Here is a 17,684-nt window from a genome sequence, read left to right as displayed (position 1 = left end):
TGGAAACATCTGGTCTATATTTAAGTATCTCTCTCGCGTCATCTTTCATTGTCCATCTCTTCTATTTATATTTCTACATCTACGAGAGAGTCTCTTTCACCGGCATGTTTGCGTGGTTGATTTCTGCCATGGAATATTCCAGCGTTTTTTATTTCCAGCACTTTTTTGCTCTTAGTGCTGCGACTGTTCCTGAAGTGGTTTCTGCATTTGTCCCTTCGCTTACCACTCCGTCCGTCCTTTAAATAGGTTCTACTTGCATGGTCCACTCGTTCCTTTTAAATGGCTCATTCCTTTGCTGAAAAAACCAACCAGGGTTAAAGTGGCTTCGCTTCCCGAGCACCAACAGTCACGGAAGAGAAGAAGGTATTTTAGATTTTCTCTGTGTCCTAAATGTAACCCGACACATTCTTTGATAAGTGCAGCTGCTTCAGAGTTAAATCTGACATCAATATATCACCCCATCTCTTTCCGAATCTTTCTTTAATTTTTTTACGAGTGTGTCGCCTTGCTTTGCCGTGCAGAAGTTTGACTTTCAGCCTAGTTTCCAGTAAAGCACTGTTCACAGGCCTGTGTTGAGGAGCCACTCTGTCGTAACAATAAGACCTGACAGCGCTCTCACCGCTCTCACTATATCAACCCAGACAGCCAATTACAACCTCTTACAAGACCCCACAAATGAAAATAAGTTCCTTTGGCCTCTGGTCTCTTTTCTCCATCTTTTTGCTCCGTCTCTTGCTTTCTTGCGTTAGTTCCAGATTTTTTTTCGATCATTCTCATTCCTTCTCCCGTGTCTTGTCTGGGAAGTAAAAATATCTACACCCTAGAGCTTGGGAACATATTGTAATAGAAACGCCTCGCAGGAGTGTATTTATTCAGTAGCAGCAGGTATAACTTTAATAGCATTTATTTTTCTTCCCTAGGTACCCGACTCAACCTGTCGTTCTCATTTTTTTCTTTCTTTTTACAGTCAGTCCTCACTCTCTGCATGAATTTAGCTTTTTCCCCCCTTTACCATTTTTTTTCTTTTCTTAAGCACACTCTCTTTTGCTTTCGCAGTCTCTCTCTGACTCACTCAATGACTCTTTTCTTTTCATTCCCTCGAGCACACACAAACATGCATACACACACACACTCGCTTTATTCCCCCCTGGAAGCGATTTGTCTTAACAGGTGGTCATTCAGATTCAAGACCGGCACTGCAAGAGAGGTAACGGGGGAGGATAGACCGAGAATGACAGGAGGAGGAGATGGAGGAAGATGAGGAGGTAAAGTGATTAGGAAGAGGAATGATTTGCTGGGGACATAGAGGGACATTATGTACTATGTGATGTACTGTACCTTTACCTCCAGGGTTGAATTCATAAAGGTTGTCGCTGTCATCGAGGTACTACAGTAACAGCAACTGTGATTTCTGTACAGCACCTGTCGCCTTTGCCTCCATGCAGATTTAGCCTTGATTTAGCTAGTTCCTTCACTTCTTATTTTTTTAAATTCTTTTATACTATCATTTCTGATGTTGGTCTTGGTCTGCCCAAGAAGCAAGGCACAGAAAATCTTCATTTTGAAAGTAAAAAAGAGGAATTATGACCATAAAACACCTGTTCTCACATCTGTACACTGGCTTCTACTGCAAGCTAGCATGGAATTCAGGAGTTTATCATATAATGTAAAGCTGTAAGAGGATTAGCTCCTTTTATACATATCATCAGTCCACAGTATATACCTCCTGACACAAAACTGGAAACCCCAGCCCGTTCTTTTAACCCTCTGAACCCCGAGTAATTTCATTTTTTTAGTCTTTAGTTTCGTTAGTCCTGTCGTCCTCTATGGAAACACACAATCATGGCTAGAAGTTACAGTTATAATGCCATAAATCATAAAAAAACACAAGTTGAATTTCTTGGACAATTTATTTTAAAAAAATTGAACAAGTGTTACCAATATTGAAAAAATCATGGGCTCCACATGCTATATTGAACTATTTACATTTTTACAACCTCTCTTGTCCTCTCCTCTCTGTTCTATGTAAACAGCAGTTCAGTCAAAGTTTCACTGAATTTTTGTCACGTGACTGTTGGTCTCAGCTGACTCTTTCATGGCTTCCTAGTTGCGCTAAGGAGCGCAGAATTTAATGTTTTTTTCAGGATGTACTTAGTGCAAACTGTTTATTTTGACGGAATTTTTAACAAGTAGAATGAAGTGATTTTGATGAAATATCATTAATTTAAGCTTAGGTTGTTTTTCCTGAAGCGTTCGTCACACATGATTCGTTCAAGTGCTGTAGGAAATTTGAAAATCCGGTGATAAGTTCTGTTTTTACAGTTTGCGGCTATGTTAAATGGTGCATTTTTGGCAATTTTTTTTTAAAGAAAACATGCTTTTAAAACCCGCCGGCGGCTTGTGGGGTTGGAATTATTAATTTTATTACGTTTTTTATTACACATTGTCAGAGAAAACTGAATAGCATGTCTTTGCTTCAGAGAGACTGAAATCAACCAAAATATCCACGTTAAAAAAAGGACATTTTATATAAACTTACGCTTAAAAATTTGTACTACTTTCTCAAATTTAATATAGACTATAGACTAAGTTGTTGCATTTATTAACCGACAGCCTACTGTACACACTGCACTGCTACATTCACAGCTATAACGTTACTGTTAACGTCCGTCACACACACGTACGCTCTCTCTCTCGACCGACACTCGCTAACGTTAAGCACACAACCTACGCACTGAGCTATTCCTTAAATATACATAAATCCTGGATGATTATGCCAGGCGGAGAGTCAATTTAGGCCTTGCGAAATTCATTGGGGTCGTCCTCAGACGGGCTTTCCAGCGGAGCTTCCAGCTCTCTCGGTCCTCCATACATTTGGCTAGCTCGCCAGCACTCTCCACTCCTGCATCTCTCCTCAGTACGTCCATGTAAGTTGGTGTGGAACGTCCCCGTGATCGATGCCCGTGCGTTGGCTCCCACAGCACCAGCATGCTTGATGGGAGTTCTTGATGTCTTTGGCAGTGACCGGCAAGTCTCATTCTCCTGGCTGCCACTCTTTCACTTAGCTTCTGTAAGCTGAAACCCTGACAAAAAAATCAACAAATGAATCCATAATATAAATGATCATGAGTAGCAGTCGTAGTGTTCGTACTCTATTATAGTTTATACTGCTTGACAACTTATTTCAGCACTGAGTACCAATAAGGGACACATGCGCTGTACCATGGTAGCTTTTAAGCGATCGCCCCATTGTCATGCATCATGTAGGTAATTGCATGGTGGGCTTTAGAGAGCGGGCAGTCCAGTCTCTTTACAGTATGTCACGCTACCCGAGTTGAAAGTTTAATGACTCTGTTAAAAGGAGAGCCCTGTTTGAAGTTAATGTGCTCTGCTGTGAGAACTGCTGTTATGGCACCACTGGCAGACTCTGTGAGTGTGTGTGTGTGTGTGTGTGTGTGCATGTGTGTTCAGGGACAAAGAGTTCCCTGACACCATTTGTCTCAGAAGGTGGTGTGTGTGTGCGTTCCTGATTTGTGTGCGTGTCCGTTTATACACAGCATTTATCTTTTATGTGCCTGTTTGTGTTTTTATGTGACACTTCATATCCCCATCCATTTATCCTTTTTTTATCCGTCCTACAGAAGCATTACTGTATTGCTTCTGTTGAACTATATATTATCTTCCCTCCCACGTCTTTGAAGCAGCAGGGAGGTTCAGCAAACAGGAAGATCATTTTTCATATGAAGTGCTGCGATTCGGGCCCCCTCCAAGTCCCCGTGTTCCCACCCTGCTCTAGTGTCCTCGAGCAAGACTGTAAATCCCAACCAGCCTCAAGGGTGCTTGTGCTTCCATATTTCAGTTCAGTTGGAAAGTGAAGAAGCAGACTCCCTCCGTGGGGACTAACAAACTACGCCCTGCAAACAGTCTCTGCTACAGGTGTACATACCTGTGGGTTTTACATTTGCTGCATACTGTTTAAAACAGTTCTCAATCCTTCTTGTCTAGCTCTTGGATACCTACATTTCCCTTCATCATCAGTCTTTCAGGACGATTGATATGTGTAGCTATTATAATTTTATATACATCACAGCTGCGTTTCGTTATTTTGGGGCAAATCCAAGTCAAGTCTCAGGTCATCAAGACAAGCAAAGTCACAAGTCATCAACACAAGCCATATCTCGTGGATGTAGTCACCATGACGTCACTCGTTGGGTTTGTGGACTACAATTTTGAAGCCTGGAGTTTGTCATTTTGGCCGTTGCCATTTTGGTGTTTGGCCGTCACCATCTTAGTTTTTGCAACCACAAGTGACACGAGAGGGTGGAGCTAAGTACAACCAAACGCTGAATAAGACATTTTTAGGTGACCAAAATGTTACAATTAACTTTTATGAATTAAAAACACACTGTGAAAGGGTTAAAGTTGTAAGACGAAATAGATGGACAACTCCCAGACCGGACAACGCCGTGGTAGCGACCTGTCAATCACAAGCTAGCTACGCCCTAAATGATACTCTGCTTTATGGTCTATTTGACTCTAAATGGAACCATCATTTACTAAATGAACATCATGCTGTATTGAAGAAGACTTGAAACTAGAGATTGAGACCATAAACTCATGTTTACAATGTTTACTGAGGTAATAAATCAAAGTAGAAGTAGACTCATTTTCTCATAGACTTCTATACAATCAGACTTCTTTTTGAAACCAGAGGAGTCGCCCCCTGCTGGCTGTTAGAAAGAATGCATGTTTAAGGCACTTCCACATTGGCTTCACTTTTCAGACCCGGAGGTTGCCCACTGATTCAGACAACTCCAAGTCAAGTCTGCCAAAGCCAGTCTCAAATTACTGAGGGTCAGGTCTTAATTCAGACAAGTGCTGGTCAAGTCTTGAGTCTGTCTAAGCAAGTCTCACTTCATTAAGATGAGTCTGCGTCAAAGACTGTCACGACATATCCAAGTCCAATCTGTCAAAATGTCTCTCAAGTCAAGGCCTAGATCCTTGAGGACAAAACCAAGTCATGTCACATGTCTTTAGTAGCAAACTGCAAGTGTTTTTCACATAGGTGCGATCAAGTCCCCTTTAATAAATAGGATATTCTAGGTGTATGGTTATGCAAAGGGTGCATGTGACTGTCTCAGTTATTTGTTATTTTTATGGGTTTTTATCAGGTACAATCCTGAGACCTGAATGTTTTTGCTTTCAAGTCCTTCCTCCAAGTCTTTCAGGAGTCAAGTCTCATTGATCAAGTTTCACACAAGTCCAGGTCAAGTCTCCTTTCTCTAAGTTTTGAAGTCTCAGTCTCTCCTCCACTCTCCTGTTGTATAAGAAGGATAATGTCTAGTTTTCCCAGTGGCGCATCGCTGGCCTGTGTTTATCCCCGTCTTGGTGTTTTCTCCTCGGGCAGGTTGAGCTTCCTGAGCCCCGTGGTTCCGCCTCGGTGTAGTCTGGCTGATGAGCAGGTCGCAGTGAGGACAGCCAAGCTAATCCTGACTCTAAGCTATAGAACATCACCGAGACAAATTATGAAATGAGCCCCTTTCACTGGGAGGGATTTAAATCGTCTGTGTTTGTAAGAATAATATACTTGTGTGCGACATTGTATATTTGTGAGCTTAGCAGAAGATAGAGAACCCTTAACATGGGAAGCCCTTGAGATTGGCCTCTCTTCACTGAGCTGTCCTCATGTTGCTGTCCATCACTGTACTTGACCTGAGTGCTATAGTGTAGATCTCTATTACAGCCGTCTCTTCCCTCAGTGCACGCTTTGTATCTGCTTCTCATCCTTGTGTGTCAGCAAGGCTGAACAACTCAATTACTACATCATACAAGCCAGAGAAAGATGAGGCAAGGGAGGGAGGTAGAAATAGACGTTCACACTTTAAGGCCTTCACACAGCGGGGGCGTGACAAATGAACAACATGAAAATGTGAAATACTCAGCTGCGAATAGCATCAAAACTGTTCATACCGGCAGCGATGCAAATTTGCGACAGTTGCAGCACTTTTTAAATAAAAGGTTTGAATAAATTCACGCAGGCAGAGGACCAACTACCGGGATCCTATTGACCCAGAGCAGCATCTGGCTGTCTGTCTGAGGTAAATTGTTGTGTAGCCTGATCTACTGTAAGCTATTTTATTGAGTTAACGTTTAGCAAAATGCTCTGAGTGAATTTACCTCTGGTAAACAATTAAGCAGCGTATATGTGTAGGGCTTTTATTGTGAAAAGTAATAACGGAAGGAGTGGATCTGGTCAGCACTGCCTTTGTCAAGGTTGAAATGAGTAACACAGTTTGCCGTCCTGGTTCGGACTACGAAACCACCTTAATGTTGGTTTATAAATATAGGCGCAGCTCAACCCGTTCAGCACAACGTGATTAGTTGATGCCTTTATTCGCTGTGTGAAAGCTCAGAAAAATCGACCTTGTTCCAAAGTCTCTTTTTCGCCGCGTAACATTCACATTCTGTGTGAAAGTATTCATGACAAAAACAACAGTTCAAAAAGGCCTTTAGTAATACTTTTAATGAAACCCATTACTGAAAAGTCCCTCCACCTCCTGCACCCTCACACACATGAAGGCAGTCAGACATACGCAGCGACAACACACATGATATTAAAATAGACAATTTCAAGTCAAAGACTCCACTCCTCCCATAATGCATCCTGCAGCCTGAAAACCTTCATAAAGGTCTCATTTCTAAGAGAAAAACATAGATGATGTTTTCCACTCTAAAGTATGTCTTTCAGTATTGCTGCTGTATGGCAGCTGAGTGGCTCCGAGACTGAGAGAGGAGTTTTCCAAAGTGAAAGGTTTGAATTTCAAGATGGCCTTTGCTCCATTACTGAGGCAGATGTGTCTTCTCCTGGTAATTGATCAAGTTCCTTTTTCAAAATGTTTTTACTCTTTCAGACTCTCTGATAAAAAAACGCTTTGATAGTGTTCTCCCGTGTGTTCTCATCTATATGCCTCCGCGACGGTGACAGACGTGGCCGGAGGCTTTATGTTTTCGGTAGGGCTGTCAAAGTTAATAACGCGTTAATGCAAATTAGTTTTAACGACACTAATTTCTTGAACGCATTAATGCAATCGATCTTTCGGAGGTTGTAGTGGGCTCAGGGTTATGATGATCTTGGTATCATATGAAACTAGAAAACTTAAGGAATCCATTGGTACCAACCATGTCTTACTAGCTTTTCGCGAAGGAGGGTAAAAAACGCTCCAAACTTGTGCTAAATTATGTGATATAAAAACGTGATATCTCAGGAACGCCTGGAGGGAATTTCTTCAAATTTGGCACAAACGTCCACTTGGACTCACGGATGAAGATTAGATTTTGGTAGTCAATGGTCAAGGTCATTGTGACCTCAGAAACACAATTTTTGCCATAACTCAAGAATTCACATGCTAATTATGACATTTCACACACATGAGAGGATAAAATGATGAAGTGATGACATTTACAGACAAAGATATAAACTACAACTTGACTGGTTGGCGGAGACATATAACTGCGAGGCGGTAAGTCTAGTTCTACATGAAAACACAAGCAATTACATGTTCACTTTATTGTTCATGTTCTCTTTTCATAATCCTTAATGTGACAGTAGTTGCTTTTTATGCATCATCTGCCGTCTGGACTGTGTCTTATCCATTGGTGATGAAAGTCAGCCTCGTGTCCTAAATAGGGCTGAGGCTAAACGGACAAAAATAAAACCAACAAAATTGGCACGCAGATCCACATTGTCCGTGTAATGACAGGCAATTATTTATGAAACCACCTTTTGAAATTGGTGTTTAGTAGCTCGTGTGTCACGACTATTAGTCAGAACCTTGGGCAGCACAGATGGAGAGCTTTTGTTTCTTTGTCACATGTTCTTTCTTGAACTTTCCCCACCCTCCCCCCCTCTTTCAGTGACCCTTCCTTCGCCTGCTTTGGTTTTCTTTTCTTAACTTTTTTCTCTCTTGCTCTTATCTGTCCCTCTGTATTTCTCCCTCCTGTCCCCCCAAAGGCCCATTAGTCTGTCTAACTAGGCTGTGATTACAGGACTTATGTGTTCAGTGTGTGATCATAGTGCCAACTTTGTCCTCGGAGTCTCTCTCTGACTGACTGACTGCTCACTAAGGCACACTGATCCCTCTGTGTATTGCCCCGAGTATTCATGTATTTGCACTTCATGTGCTCCTTTCTCTCTTCCTTTTCTTTTTTTCTGACTCTTTCGGCAACTTGACAATTTTTTTTTTGTCTTTTCTCTCTTTCAAGTTGGCTCTCTTTTTTTCTTGCTTCTCTTCACCCTCCTCCTCTGCCGCTGATTATTTCCTCTCTTCCCCACCTCAGCCTTTTCTCAGCGTCTCTCCACCACCCTTGGCCTCTCCCGCTTTAATCTTCTCAAAATGCCTCCATGTTATCAGCCAGACACAGAAGCAAGCTTTGGGCACCCAGCAGTGTTAACCCAAAAAATAATAAAGTTAAGTGTTTAGCAAAGGATCTCTTATGGTCCAGCGAGGACTCCCTGCACTCTAGCCAAGGCGCCACTGTCTCATTTTCACTCTCATTGGCCTCTAAGGGTTTTGGCTATCCAGACTGTGGTGACACTGAAGAGCTACTCTTTTCTCTTTATGAATCTCAAATAGCGTTTACGTAACCTTGTATTAATATTCTTCTCCCCTGAGTGGTTGGAATCGTGGCTTTGAGATAAAAAAAAAGTAAACGAACACATCTGAGAAAATTGCTTTCTTAGGTTAAAGTAAAATGCAGGTTAAATAACGATAAAAAAACAGTGACTGTCCAGGATGCTTTGAAAGGAAGTCTTTGGTGGAAAACATCCACCAACACACTTTGACTCATCAAGTCTTCATCAGGGTGTGTAGTTTGGTGAGAACAGATGTTCAAATTCAAAATCTGATCAGGGGGTTATGTGACCTGAGAAACATGACATGAAGATGCTACCTGCTTGAAACAATAAAATATAAACAATATATGTATAAAGTGTGAAAAATTAAATAATGTGCTTATATAAATTATAAGGCTCCCCAAAAAATAAATACATACATAAAAGAGAAATAATAAATAAATAAATAATAAAAAATAAAAATGTGAGATTTGTTTGAAAAATTCCACCAATGTATCTGAGTCACATGACATCAGGATGATACCTACTTGAAACAATAAAATGACAATGGATATAGCACAATATATGTATAAAGTGTGAAAAGACAAATAATGTGCTAATAAAGATTATTATTCTTACAAATAAATAAATAATAAATAAAATAGAAATAAATGTGAGGTTTGTTTGAAAAGTTCTGCCAATGTACCGACGGGTTTGTTTCGACACTCTCTTCTCTGTGCAACTGTAAAACATCAAAACCTTCCTTCCCGTTTGTTACACCAGCACATCTTCGTGTCAGAGTCCAAGACAGAGCATGAGTCAGTAAGATTACAGGTTTTTTTACAAGGCCTACAGCATGAGTCACACTGCGTTGGCGTCTACTCTTTGCTCACCAGGTTGTCCATGTGCCCGGCTATTATTGTCGATACGGGCAAACATTTGTCATGTAGCAGTGGAAATCAGAGTATTTTCAAGAATGCCAGAGCATTGCTTATGATCAGGAGGAATGGTTACGTGTCAAGGAGTCCGCCTACTCTAGACTGTGTCACGCAAGTTGTTTTTGATGGCCATTCCAAGGCTCCTGTGACGGTTGAAAGTTGAAGCAGAAAACAAAAGTTGAAGCTGAGTAACACGCAGAAGTACAAGAGGGAAGGTAGCACTTTTCAAGGATGAAAAACAGCAGCACAGGATGTTGTTCAAACTGCTGGTTTAGTCTGGTTGTCAGACTCATACTGCCTCAAGGCTGTAGGTGTGTGTGCGCGCGTGCGTGTGTGTCGGGTACTGGAGAGGGTCTTTTCAAGCAGATGAGCTTAAAGCATGGGTAACTTTAATGTCAGCAAAATCCTTTAAAAATGAGGCGGTAATGCAGCTCACCATATGTCGCTACAGATGTTGATATTACATTATAGATTAAGATAAATGTGCTGATGATGGCTTTCATGTACGCCTGCTGCATACTACTGAGAGGGAAGCAACAGCCATTCTCACTCTGACTGCTCAAAGACATCACGACTACTGAACTTCTAACTTTGGTTTGAGCAGGGTGCTTAAGCACTGGGCAGTGTGTCTTCACAGTGTGTAATCACAGATGTTTTTCAATGGTGGACGTATTCAGATCTTGTATTGAAGTAAAAGTAGGAGTACTACAACATAACTGCAACCGAAGACTGATTTATTATTGATTAATTTGATGAATATCCTTGATTAATCACTTAATCTTTTTGTCAATGAAACGTAGTAAAATTATTTAAAGTTTTATCTCACGACACCAACAGTCCAAAAAAAAAAAAGTATAAAATATATTGCACTTATTTTTTTATTCATTTATTTTTTTATTTTTTTTATTTTTTTTACTTATTTATGCATTTATTAATTTACACACAATTTTCCCTTTGCATTTCACCCCTTATGTATTTCTGTATTCTTTTCTTTATACATTTCTTTACACATCTATTTATGCATTTCTGCCTTAATATGCAAATGAGGCAGCTGTCACTCAACATGTGTCATCAACAGAAATATCAATTTATGTAACATTTAATCAATTAATTAATGACTACATTTATTTTTAATATTATTTTTGCTACATTTAATGACATTTATTTATTTATCGAGTAATTTATTTATTTATTCATTTATTTTTTATTTCGGCAGTTTCCGTTCCTCCATATAAACATAGTGAAGTATAAGTAGCATAGCACGGGAATACTGTATTAAAGTAAAGTACCTCAAAATTGTAGTTAAAGTCAGTAATAAAGTAAATGTATTTATGTTCTATGACTGATATTGTGGTGAGATCACTTTTAATACAAACAAGAAATACCTGCAGATGTCAGCTTCAACTCCTGGATGTTCCTTTTAGGAAACCTTCTCCTTGTTGTCTGTCTTTTATTTGAGCAACTAATGCTAAACAAGCAGTAATGCACTGAAGCCTCTCTGAGCTTCACCTCCTTATTTCTTGCGTAGCTCTCCATGGTGCTGAAACCAGACTCGAGTCTTGCTCCTGCTCCCTGTCCATGGTGCTGAAAGGAAAACACAGGACGCAGACCTTAAGTATAGTGTTTTCTCTGCTCGGTCATTGAAAGCCTACTGAGGGTACTCTTTGTCTCTCGGCTTGTTTTGAAAGCTCCACCGCCGTGTTTTGTTTGCCGCCTCTGGTGTGTTTTTACTGCTGAAGCCGGCGGAAGATGGAAAGCTCTTTGTCCAGCTTAAGTCCTCAACAGATGGTATTAATGCACCCATCAAAGGATACGTTCACCCTCACCACGTTTTGACTGACCTGCCTCGGTGTTAATGGCTTTCTTTCTTTCATTATTCCAAAAGTAACATGTCATGTTGCACTCGCATTGTTAGACTTGTAAAAGACCACTCGTTCTTTATGAGTTAGTCTTGCTTTGTTGACATGCACTCGCGAGGCGCTGTTGTTTATACTGACAAGATAAAATAAATGCAAACTGTCTCTGTAATCCCCTAAATTGACCTCTTCTGTTTGTTTGTTCTTCTTTATTTCCTGCAGTGGTGCTGCTGAATTCTAAAGAGACTCAGGCAGAGCTGGGCTGGACGTCCTATCCCCCCAATGGAGTAAGTGTGCTTACTTGCATTTTTCATTGTCTGTGTGTGTGTTTATTTGTCTGTACATGTGCTTGTTCAATCGCTCGGATCCACAACACAGCTGCCTGCTTAACAGCTGGCCCGGGCCACCCATTTTCATCCCTCTGTTCATGCTGTTTCTACTTTTCCTTCCTCTACTCACCGCTCCTTTCCTTCCTCACACCTCGCGTTCTCTTCTCTCCCAGTCCATAGCTCATCATTATCATTAATCGATGGTGCTTATGCGTACTAGGATGCTGCAGTGTCCAAACCAGCCACACAGATATGCTGCCACGGATAAATGGTCCCCCTCCGTATTGATCCATTTGGCTTGTGAAAAGCTTAGCGCTAAGTTATGACTGTAAGACGAAGGCAGGAGCCCTTTTTTTAAAAGAATCTGCCCCCGCCGAAGCAGTTTGTCACCCACTTCCCACCTGGAGGTTAGCCTTTCAATACGCAACACACCCAAGGTGTCTATTATATAAACAGCACACATGTACTGTTCAGTGTAGAGTGTGTTGAGCCGCCGTCAGTTTGAGGAGGCTGTCGGACCACATGCAAAGCTAAATCTTAAGATTAATGGACTTGTGTGACTCACCTATCGTCCCCAATAGAACCGAGGGAGAACACACTTTGATTTAGTCACCTTGGCAGCTGTGCAGTTTATCACATTACCATCACAGATAATCTATATCCACTGTCTGGTTTGCTTTGTGCATGTGTATGCCACATTCGGTGCTCAGTTTACTTTCACTTCTATCAAGTCATTCTCAGTAATTCAAATAGTAACATGGAGTTGTAATCATTCACCCACTGGAAAAATTATATATCATAAAACTAGAGACCGGGGGCGGGAGGGGTCTTCCCTACGTCCTACCCTCCTGCCTCGGGTGCCCTTGCTCGGACCACGCCCATCTTCGAACTCTACCTTAATTTTTATCTCAACTACACATCCGTAAAGATTTCGTGACTGCATCTTACATGGTTGCGTCGCTATTGCAGTGACAAAATCTGACCACGGACAGAAATATAAACACTCACACAGACTCACAAGGAGAAAAGAGTACCAGCGTTGTTGTCGCAGTTGGTAAATACTAACTCTGCTACTATTGGACATAGGGACTGTACGAGAATTATATTATATTATTATTGTAATTATTCATTGAGTTGTGACGGGTTGTGGTAAGCTGAACCTTATGTTTAATTTTATTAAAAAAAAAACTCGTGCATACGTTTTTCAGACCCCTCCTTGGGTAAGAGAATAATTACACCCTCTACCAACAACTTAACATAATATAACAATAGTGGTACAATTTGCTTACCTTCAATAACTTAGAGTGCATAGAATTTAAGATGGTCTAATGCAATTTAGATATTTAATATTTTAATGGATACATAAAATAATTTTTATACAGCCGCATATTGTTTAAATTATGACAAGATTGTTGTCCTCTGCACCTGGCCAAACACACCTTTATGACCGGTTGCACAAACAAAAGCCATGTTTTTTATGTTAACTTCCGGAAAAAAAATACAATAAACAGTGTCTCCCACTGAAACCTGCTGCCACTAGTTAATCGATCACGGATGGCATCGTTCTCTTGGACAGATAAAAAATAAAATAAAAACAAAATAATGCTAAAATGGGTTGCCAAATAAACTTGGGCGGACCGCCCAAGAACAGTTTATGTGTGTGTTGGAAACACTGATAACATTTACTACAAAGAAATTAAGTAAAACATAAATCTGGGGTGAGAAATGTCCTCACAAAACAAGTAAGACTACCCTCCCTTCAGCAAAAAGAAAAACATAGTGAATCCCTCCCCTTTCTGAACCCCCCAACGCCTAATAAATTGTGTACAGACCCTTAACTGGTGGTTGTATCTAGAAGGAAGGATACAGTTGCTTTGAAATCTACATTAGTCAATTTAGTCAGTCATTTTACTTCCAACAACTTCTGTCAGCAGATGGACCAATCATTTTCAATTATCCAAATCAATAAAAGACTAAAAGCCTTTACTTCATTACCATTTTCAGAAAAATGTGCTGTATATATATATATATTTTTCTAGGCATTTCTTGGGAGTGAAGCAGCAGCGTGTAGGCGAACATATTAAACAAACATTCCTCTTAAATGCCATTACTTTTAGTGACAAAGGAGGTGAAGATAAAAAAGAAACAAAGCGACTAAGGTCTGACCCGTCGTTTCAGAAACACCACTCAGGGCTGATGTAATGACTGAGGTTGGGCAGTTTGTCATCTTCTCTGTGACGTTATTAAAGAATTTGAGTGCCGATGCTTTTCCAGACGCCCAGACTCCCACTCGTCACATTGTGTCATTAGACTGTTAACCTGCACTTAATGTATTCTGTCTTTCTCTGACTTGTGACTTTCTCTTTCATTATCTGTGTTGCCTCCCGCCCACCTCACTTTACTTTGTTTTCTGTCTTTTCACTCCCTCATATTATCACTCCTCGTTGTTTTTTCGTCTCATGTTTTAACTATATTACTGACTCCCCTCCCATCTTTTTTCCCATGACCTTCCTCCCTTCCTCTCGTTCCCTTTTCCTCTCCTTGTTTTCTATCATCCTCCTCACTACACCTCCACCACTAATCCTCTTTGTTGTCTCTCCTTCTTTTTTCCCCCTCTCCACCTCCCTCCATCTCTCCAGTGGGAGGAGATAAGCGGCGTAGATGAAAAGTACAAGCCTATCCGGACGTACCAGGTGTGCAATGTGATGGAGCCCTCGCAGCAGAACAACTGGCTGCAGACCGGCTGGGTGACGCGCCGAGGCGGCCAGCGCATTTTCGTGGAGCTTCAGTTCACGCTGCGCGACTGCAACAGCATCCCCGGCGTGGCGGGCACGTGCAAGGAGACCTTCAACCTCCTCTACGTCGAGTCGGACCGGGACCTCGGGGGCGTGACCCGAGAGGACCGCTACACCAAGATCGACACCATCGCCGCCGACGAGAGCTTCACGCAGGGCGACCTGGGCGAGAGGAAGATGAAGCTGAACACGGAGGTGCGCGAGATCGGCCACCTCAACCGCAAGGGCTTCCACCTGGCCTTCCAGGACGTCGGCGCCTGCGTGGCCCTCGTGGCCGTGCGGGTGTACTACAAACGCTGCCTCGCGACGGTCCAGAACCTGGCGGTGTTCCCCGACACGGTGGCTGAGGCGGCCTTCGCCACGCTGGTGGAGGTGCGCGGCACCTGCGTCAACAACTCCGAGGTCGACGCCGACAGCCCTCCCAGGATGCATTGCAGCGCCGAGGGGGAATGGCTGGTGCCCATTGGGAAGTGCAGCTGCAGCGCCGGCTTCGAGGAGGGACACAGCAGCTGTGAAGGTAGGAAATAAATAAATAAATGAGAGGGTGGGATCCATGGGGAGATGAAAGAGGCCAGAAAACAAAGAGGGAACAAAAGGAACAAGAGAGGGATTGTGTGAGCAAAGGAGAACTAAACAAACAAATGAAAGAACAAGGCAATGAAATGTTTGCAAAGCAGATGTGAAGGTAGGAGAGTTGATTGACTACTTCAAGTACTGTTGATGTCTTTCAGTTCCGTTGCCATAATAACATCAAACTATGAACAATTCCTCTCGTATGAGAAACAAAGTGAGAACAATGCAAAAAAATATCCAACTTCTAAATTAACTTTTGTATATTTTTGTAATTTTTTGAAACATGAAAATGTTTGCTCCGGTCTTCGTAGCATGTTAGCTGTATAACATAAAATACATATAGTGGTTCATACGTCTTTTAACAAAATACTTCACAAAACTGCTAGATATGCTGTTGAACTTTTCTCTTAGATAAGAATGTATAAATAGAGCTGTATTACAGACATTCACATAGGAATGAATGAACAATTTCTCTGGTATGAGAAACAAACAGAAACTGAGAACAATGCAAAAAAGTCCAGCTTTTAAATGTACAGACAAACATACAGAACACATCGTGTTTCATACGTCCTTTAACAAGTAGTTCACAACACTTATATATATGTTGTCAAACTTTTCACTTAGGAAAAAGGGTATAAATAGTATTACATTAATTTATCAGTTTATTAATTCACTATGGAAGTTTGCATGTTACGCTAACTTAAAGTTAACTTTGCATGTTAGCAAGTTAGTGTGTTATGCTAATTTCCTGTGCATGCGGTCTGTCCCTAATCTGCCGCAAAAGTAAAAAAGGACCATAAAAAAAAGAAAAATGGAAGGATGAGTTTTGCAAACACGTCGGAGATCACAGAGATTCCCATAGGAATGAATGAACTTCTGGTAGACCCCCATACGTAAACAGAGCTATGTAGAAACGAGGCGTGACAGTTTGATCGGAGGTTGCAGTTTCGTGAGCAGTGATTGACAGCTGCTTTAGAGACTGCTTGGCTCTGATTGGTTGTTTTCCTTCAGGCGTGGTAAAGTCTTGTAATTGCCGTTAGGAGCACAGGAGGAGGCAGAGGAACATGACTTTTTTTTCACAGATCATCTATCTCATGCACGACTGTCAGGATATAGTGACCGTTTTATAAAAATAACTTTTTATCACATTTGTTCAAAGTTACTGATTGCAGCTTTAATAAGATGAAGGTTTTTGCAGTGAAACAGAACCGAGGGAGACAGGTGAGGAAAGAAGTGAGAAGAGAGGTTGGAAGTGAGAGGAAAGGTCGAGCTGTGAAGATGCAACAGATACTGTAAGAGTGAAGGAGAATAGTAGAAATAATTTCATTTGAGCAAGGAACGAAAGGAGAAATCAAGAAGACTGTTAACAAGTGTTGAGAAGAGGAGAAAGTAAAAGACAGACAATAGAAGTACAGAAAAAGCCTTTTGCACTTAATGTCAATCCATTCCTGCTTTTGTTCAACACTGACATCAATGCTGAGGGCCTTACCTTGATTCATGCGTACGTCCATAGAGTGTTATTATCACACGTATCGTCATGTGAGTCGTGGTATTTGAACCGTAAAGCTGAACAGTCATTTGTGTGAGTGTGAACACGGTGACTAATGTAGTCTTTCTTCAGATGGCTGTGCCCTACTGAGTTTAACACCACAGCCTCTCCTTTAGCATTTGAATGTAGCCTGAATGACCTGCACACACACACACACACACACACACATTTACAGTGCATGTTGCCAGTGTAAAGCTGGTGGCTGGCGTGGGGTGTCTCACTCTGACGTAAACACAGAGGGACAGTATTGGGATCTTTTGTCACAGCCTATTGCTCATACAGCAGCGACAGTTTGATCTGCCTGACTGTTGCTGTTAGCTTTCACACCCCATCTTGCATTGTTGTGCAATGCAACGTGGGTGTCGTAGTCACTGGACAGCAGACTGTGTGCCGCGTAATGGAGGGGTGATTTAGTAGGAGGGCTGAACTCTTTCAGCTGTTGTTCTGGTTGATGGTTGCAATTGATTGCTATTATTGGCGATGAACTTGTTCTGTTTCGTTTCCTCCTGCCAGCGGTGGGGTTTTATGGGTAAGATTTACAGATCCGACTTACAGCTGGGGTTTTAGCCAAGTTCAGACCTTGATAATGTTCTTCACCTTGACTTCATCGTGCCAATAAAATGTTTAGACGATTAAACTACGTAAAGACAGACAAGGGAATTTATCTTGAGAACTCCTGCCGATACAGTAATTAATTTACAGCGAAAAGATGCGTAAGTATGGAGGCATACTTTTTATTTCTTCGTGCTGATGTGTTCTTTCATTTCTTTTAATTTGATCCTGTATTGTGAAGCTCTGAGTGGGTGCTATAAAAAAAGTCATCGTTGATTACCTGTCTGACATTTGATGATGATTGAGCAACCCACTCAGCAGAAAAAAAATGTTGGCGTTGTACATTTCTGCAAATCACAGGATGCGTTGAATGACGATGTTTCTGAACCAAAAAAAACTATGGATATGAAAAATACAGTATGTTTCATATCCGCTATATCAGTATGATGCTCGCAGAAATGCAAAATGCAAAGTGGTTAAC

At 41.4% G+C, this 17,684-nt stretch overlaps 1 protein-coding gene across 2 annotated transcripts in view; it reads left to right on the top strand.

Annotated features, from left to right (window-relative positions):
* The window catches only part of LOC119503019 (ephrin type-A receptor 7-like), a 184,901-nt gene that overhangs the window by 36,217 nt on the left and 131,000 nt on the right, over nucleotides 1-17,684 (top strand). The window contains exons 2-4 of one of the 2 annotated variants that reach the window (XM_037794440.1): nucleotides 11,628-11,692; nucleotides 14,374-15,046; nucleotides 16,301-16,635. In XM_037794440.1, the coding sequence (XP_037650368.1) occupies nucleotides 11,628-11,692; nucleotides 14,374-15,046; nucleotides 16,301-16,398 (836 nt within the window). In that variant the 3' untranslated portion in view covers nucleotides 16,399-16,635. Of the gene's footprint in view, nucleotides 1-11,627; nucleotides 11,693-14,373; nucleotides 15,047-16,300; nucleotides 16,636-17,684 lie in introns of those variants that run through there. The other variant, XM_037794439.1, reaches the window with a different exon arrangement.

This window comes from Sebastes umbrosus, chromosome 15 (genome assembly GCF_015220745.1).
Source record: "Sebastes umbrosus isolate fSebUmb1 chromosome 15, fSebUmb1.pri, whole genome shotgun sequence".
NCBI classification, from domain to species: Eukaryota; Metazoa; Chordata; class Actinopteri; order Perciformes; family Sebastidae; genus Sebastes; species Sebastes umbrosus.
Note: the sequence above shows the minus strand (reverse complement) of the source record. Positions and strands in the feature narration are given on the sequence as shown.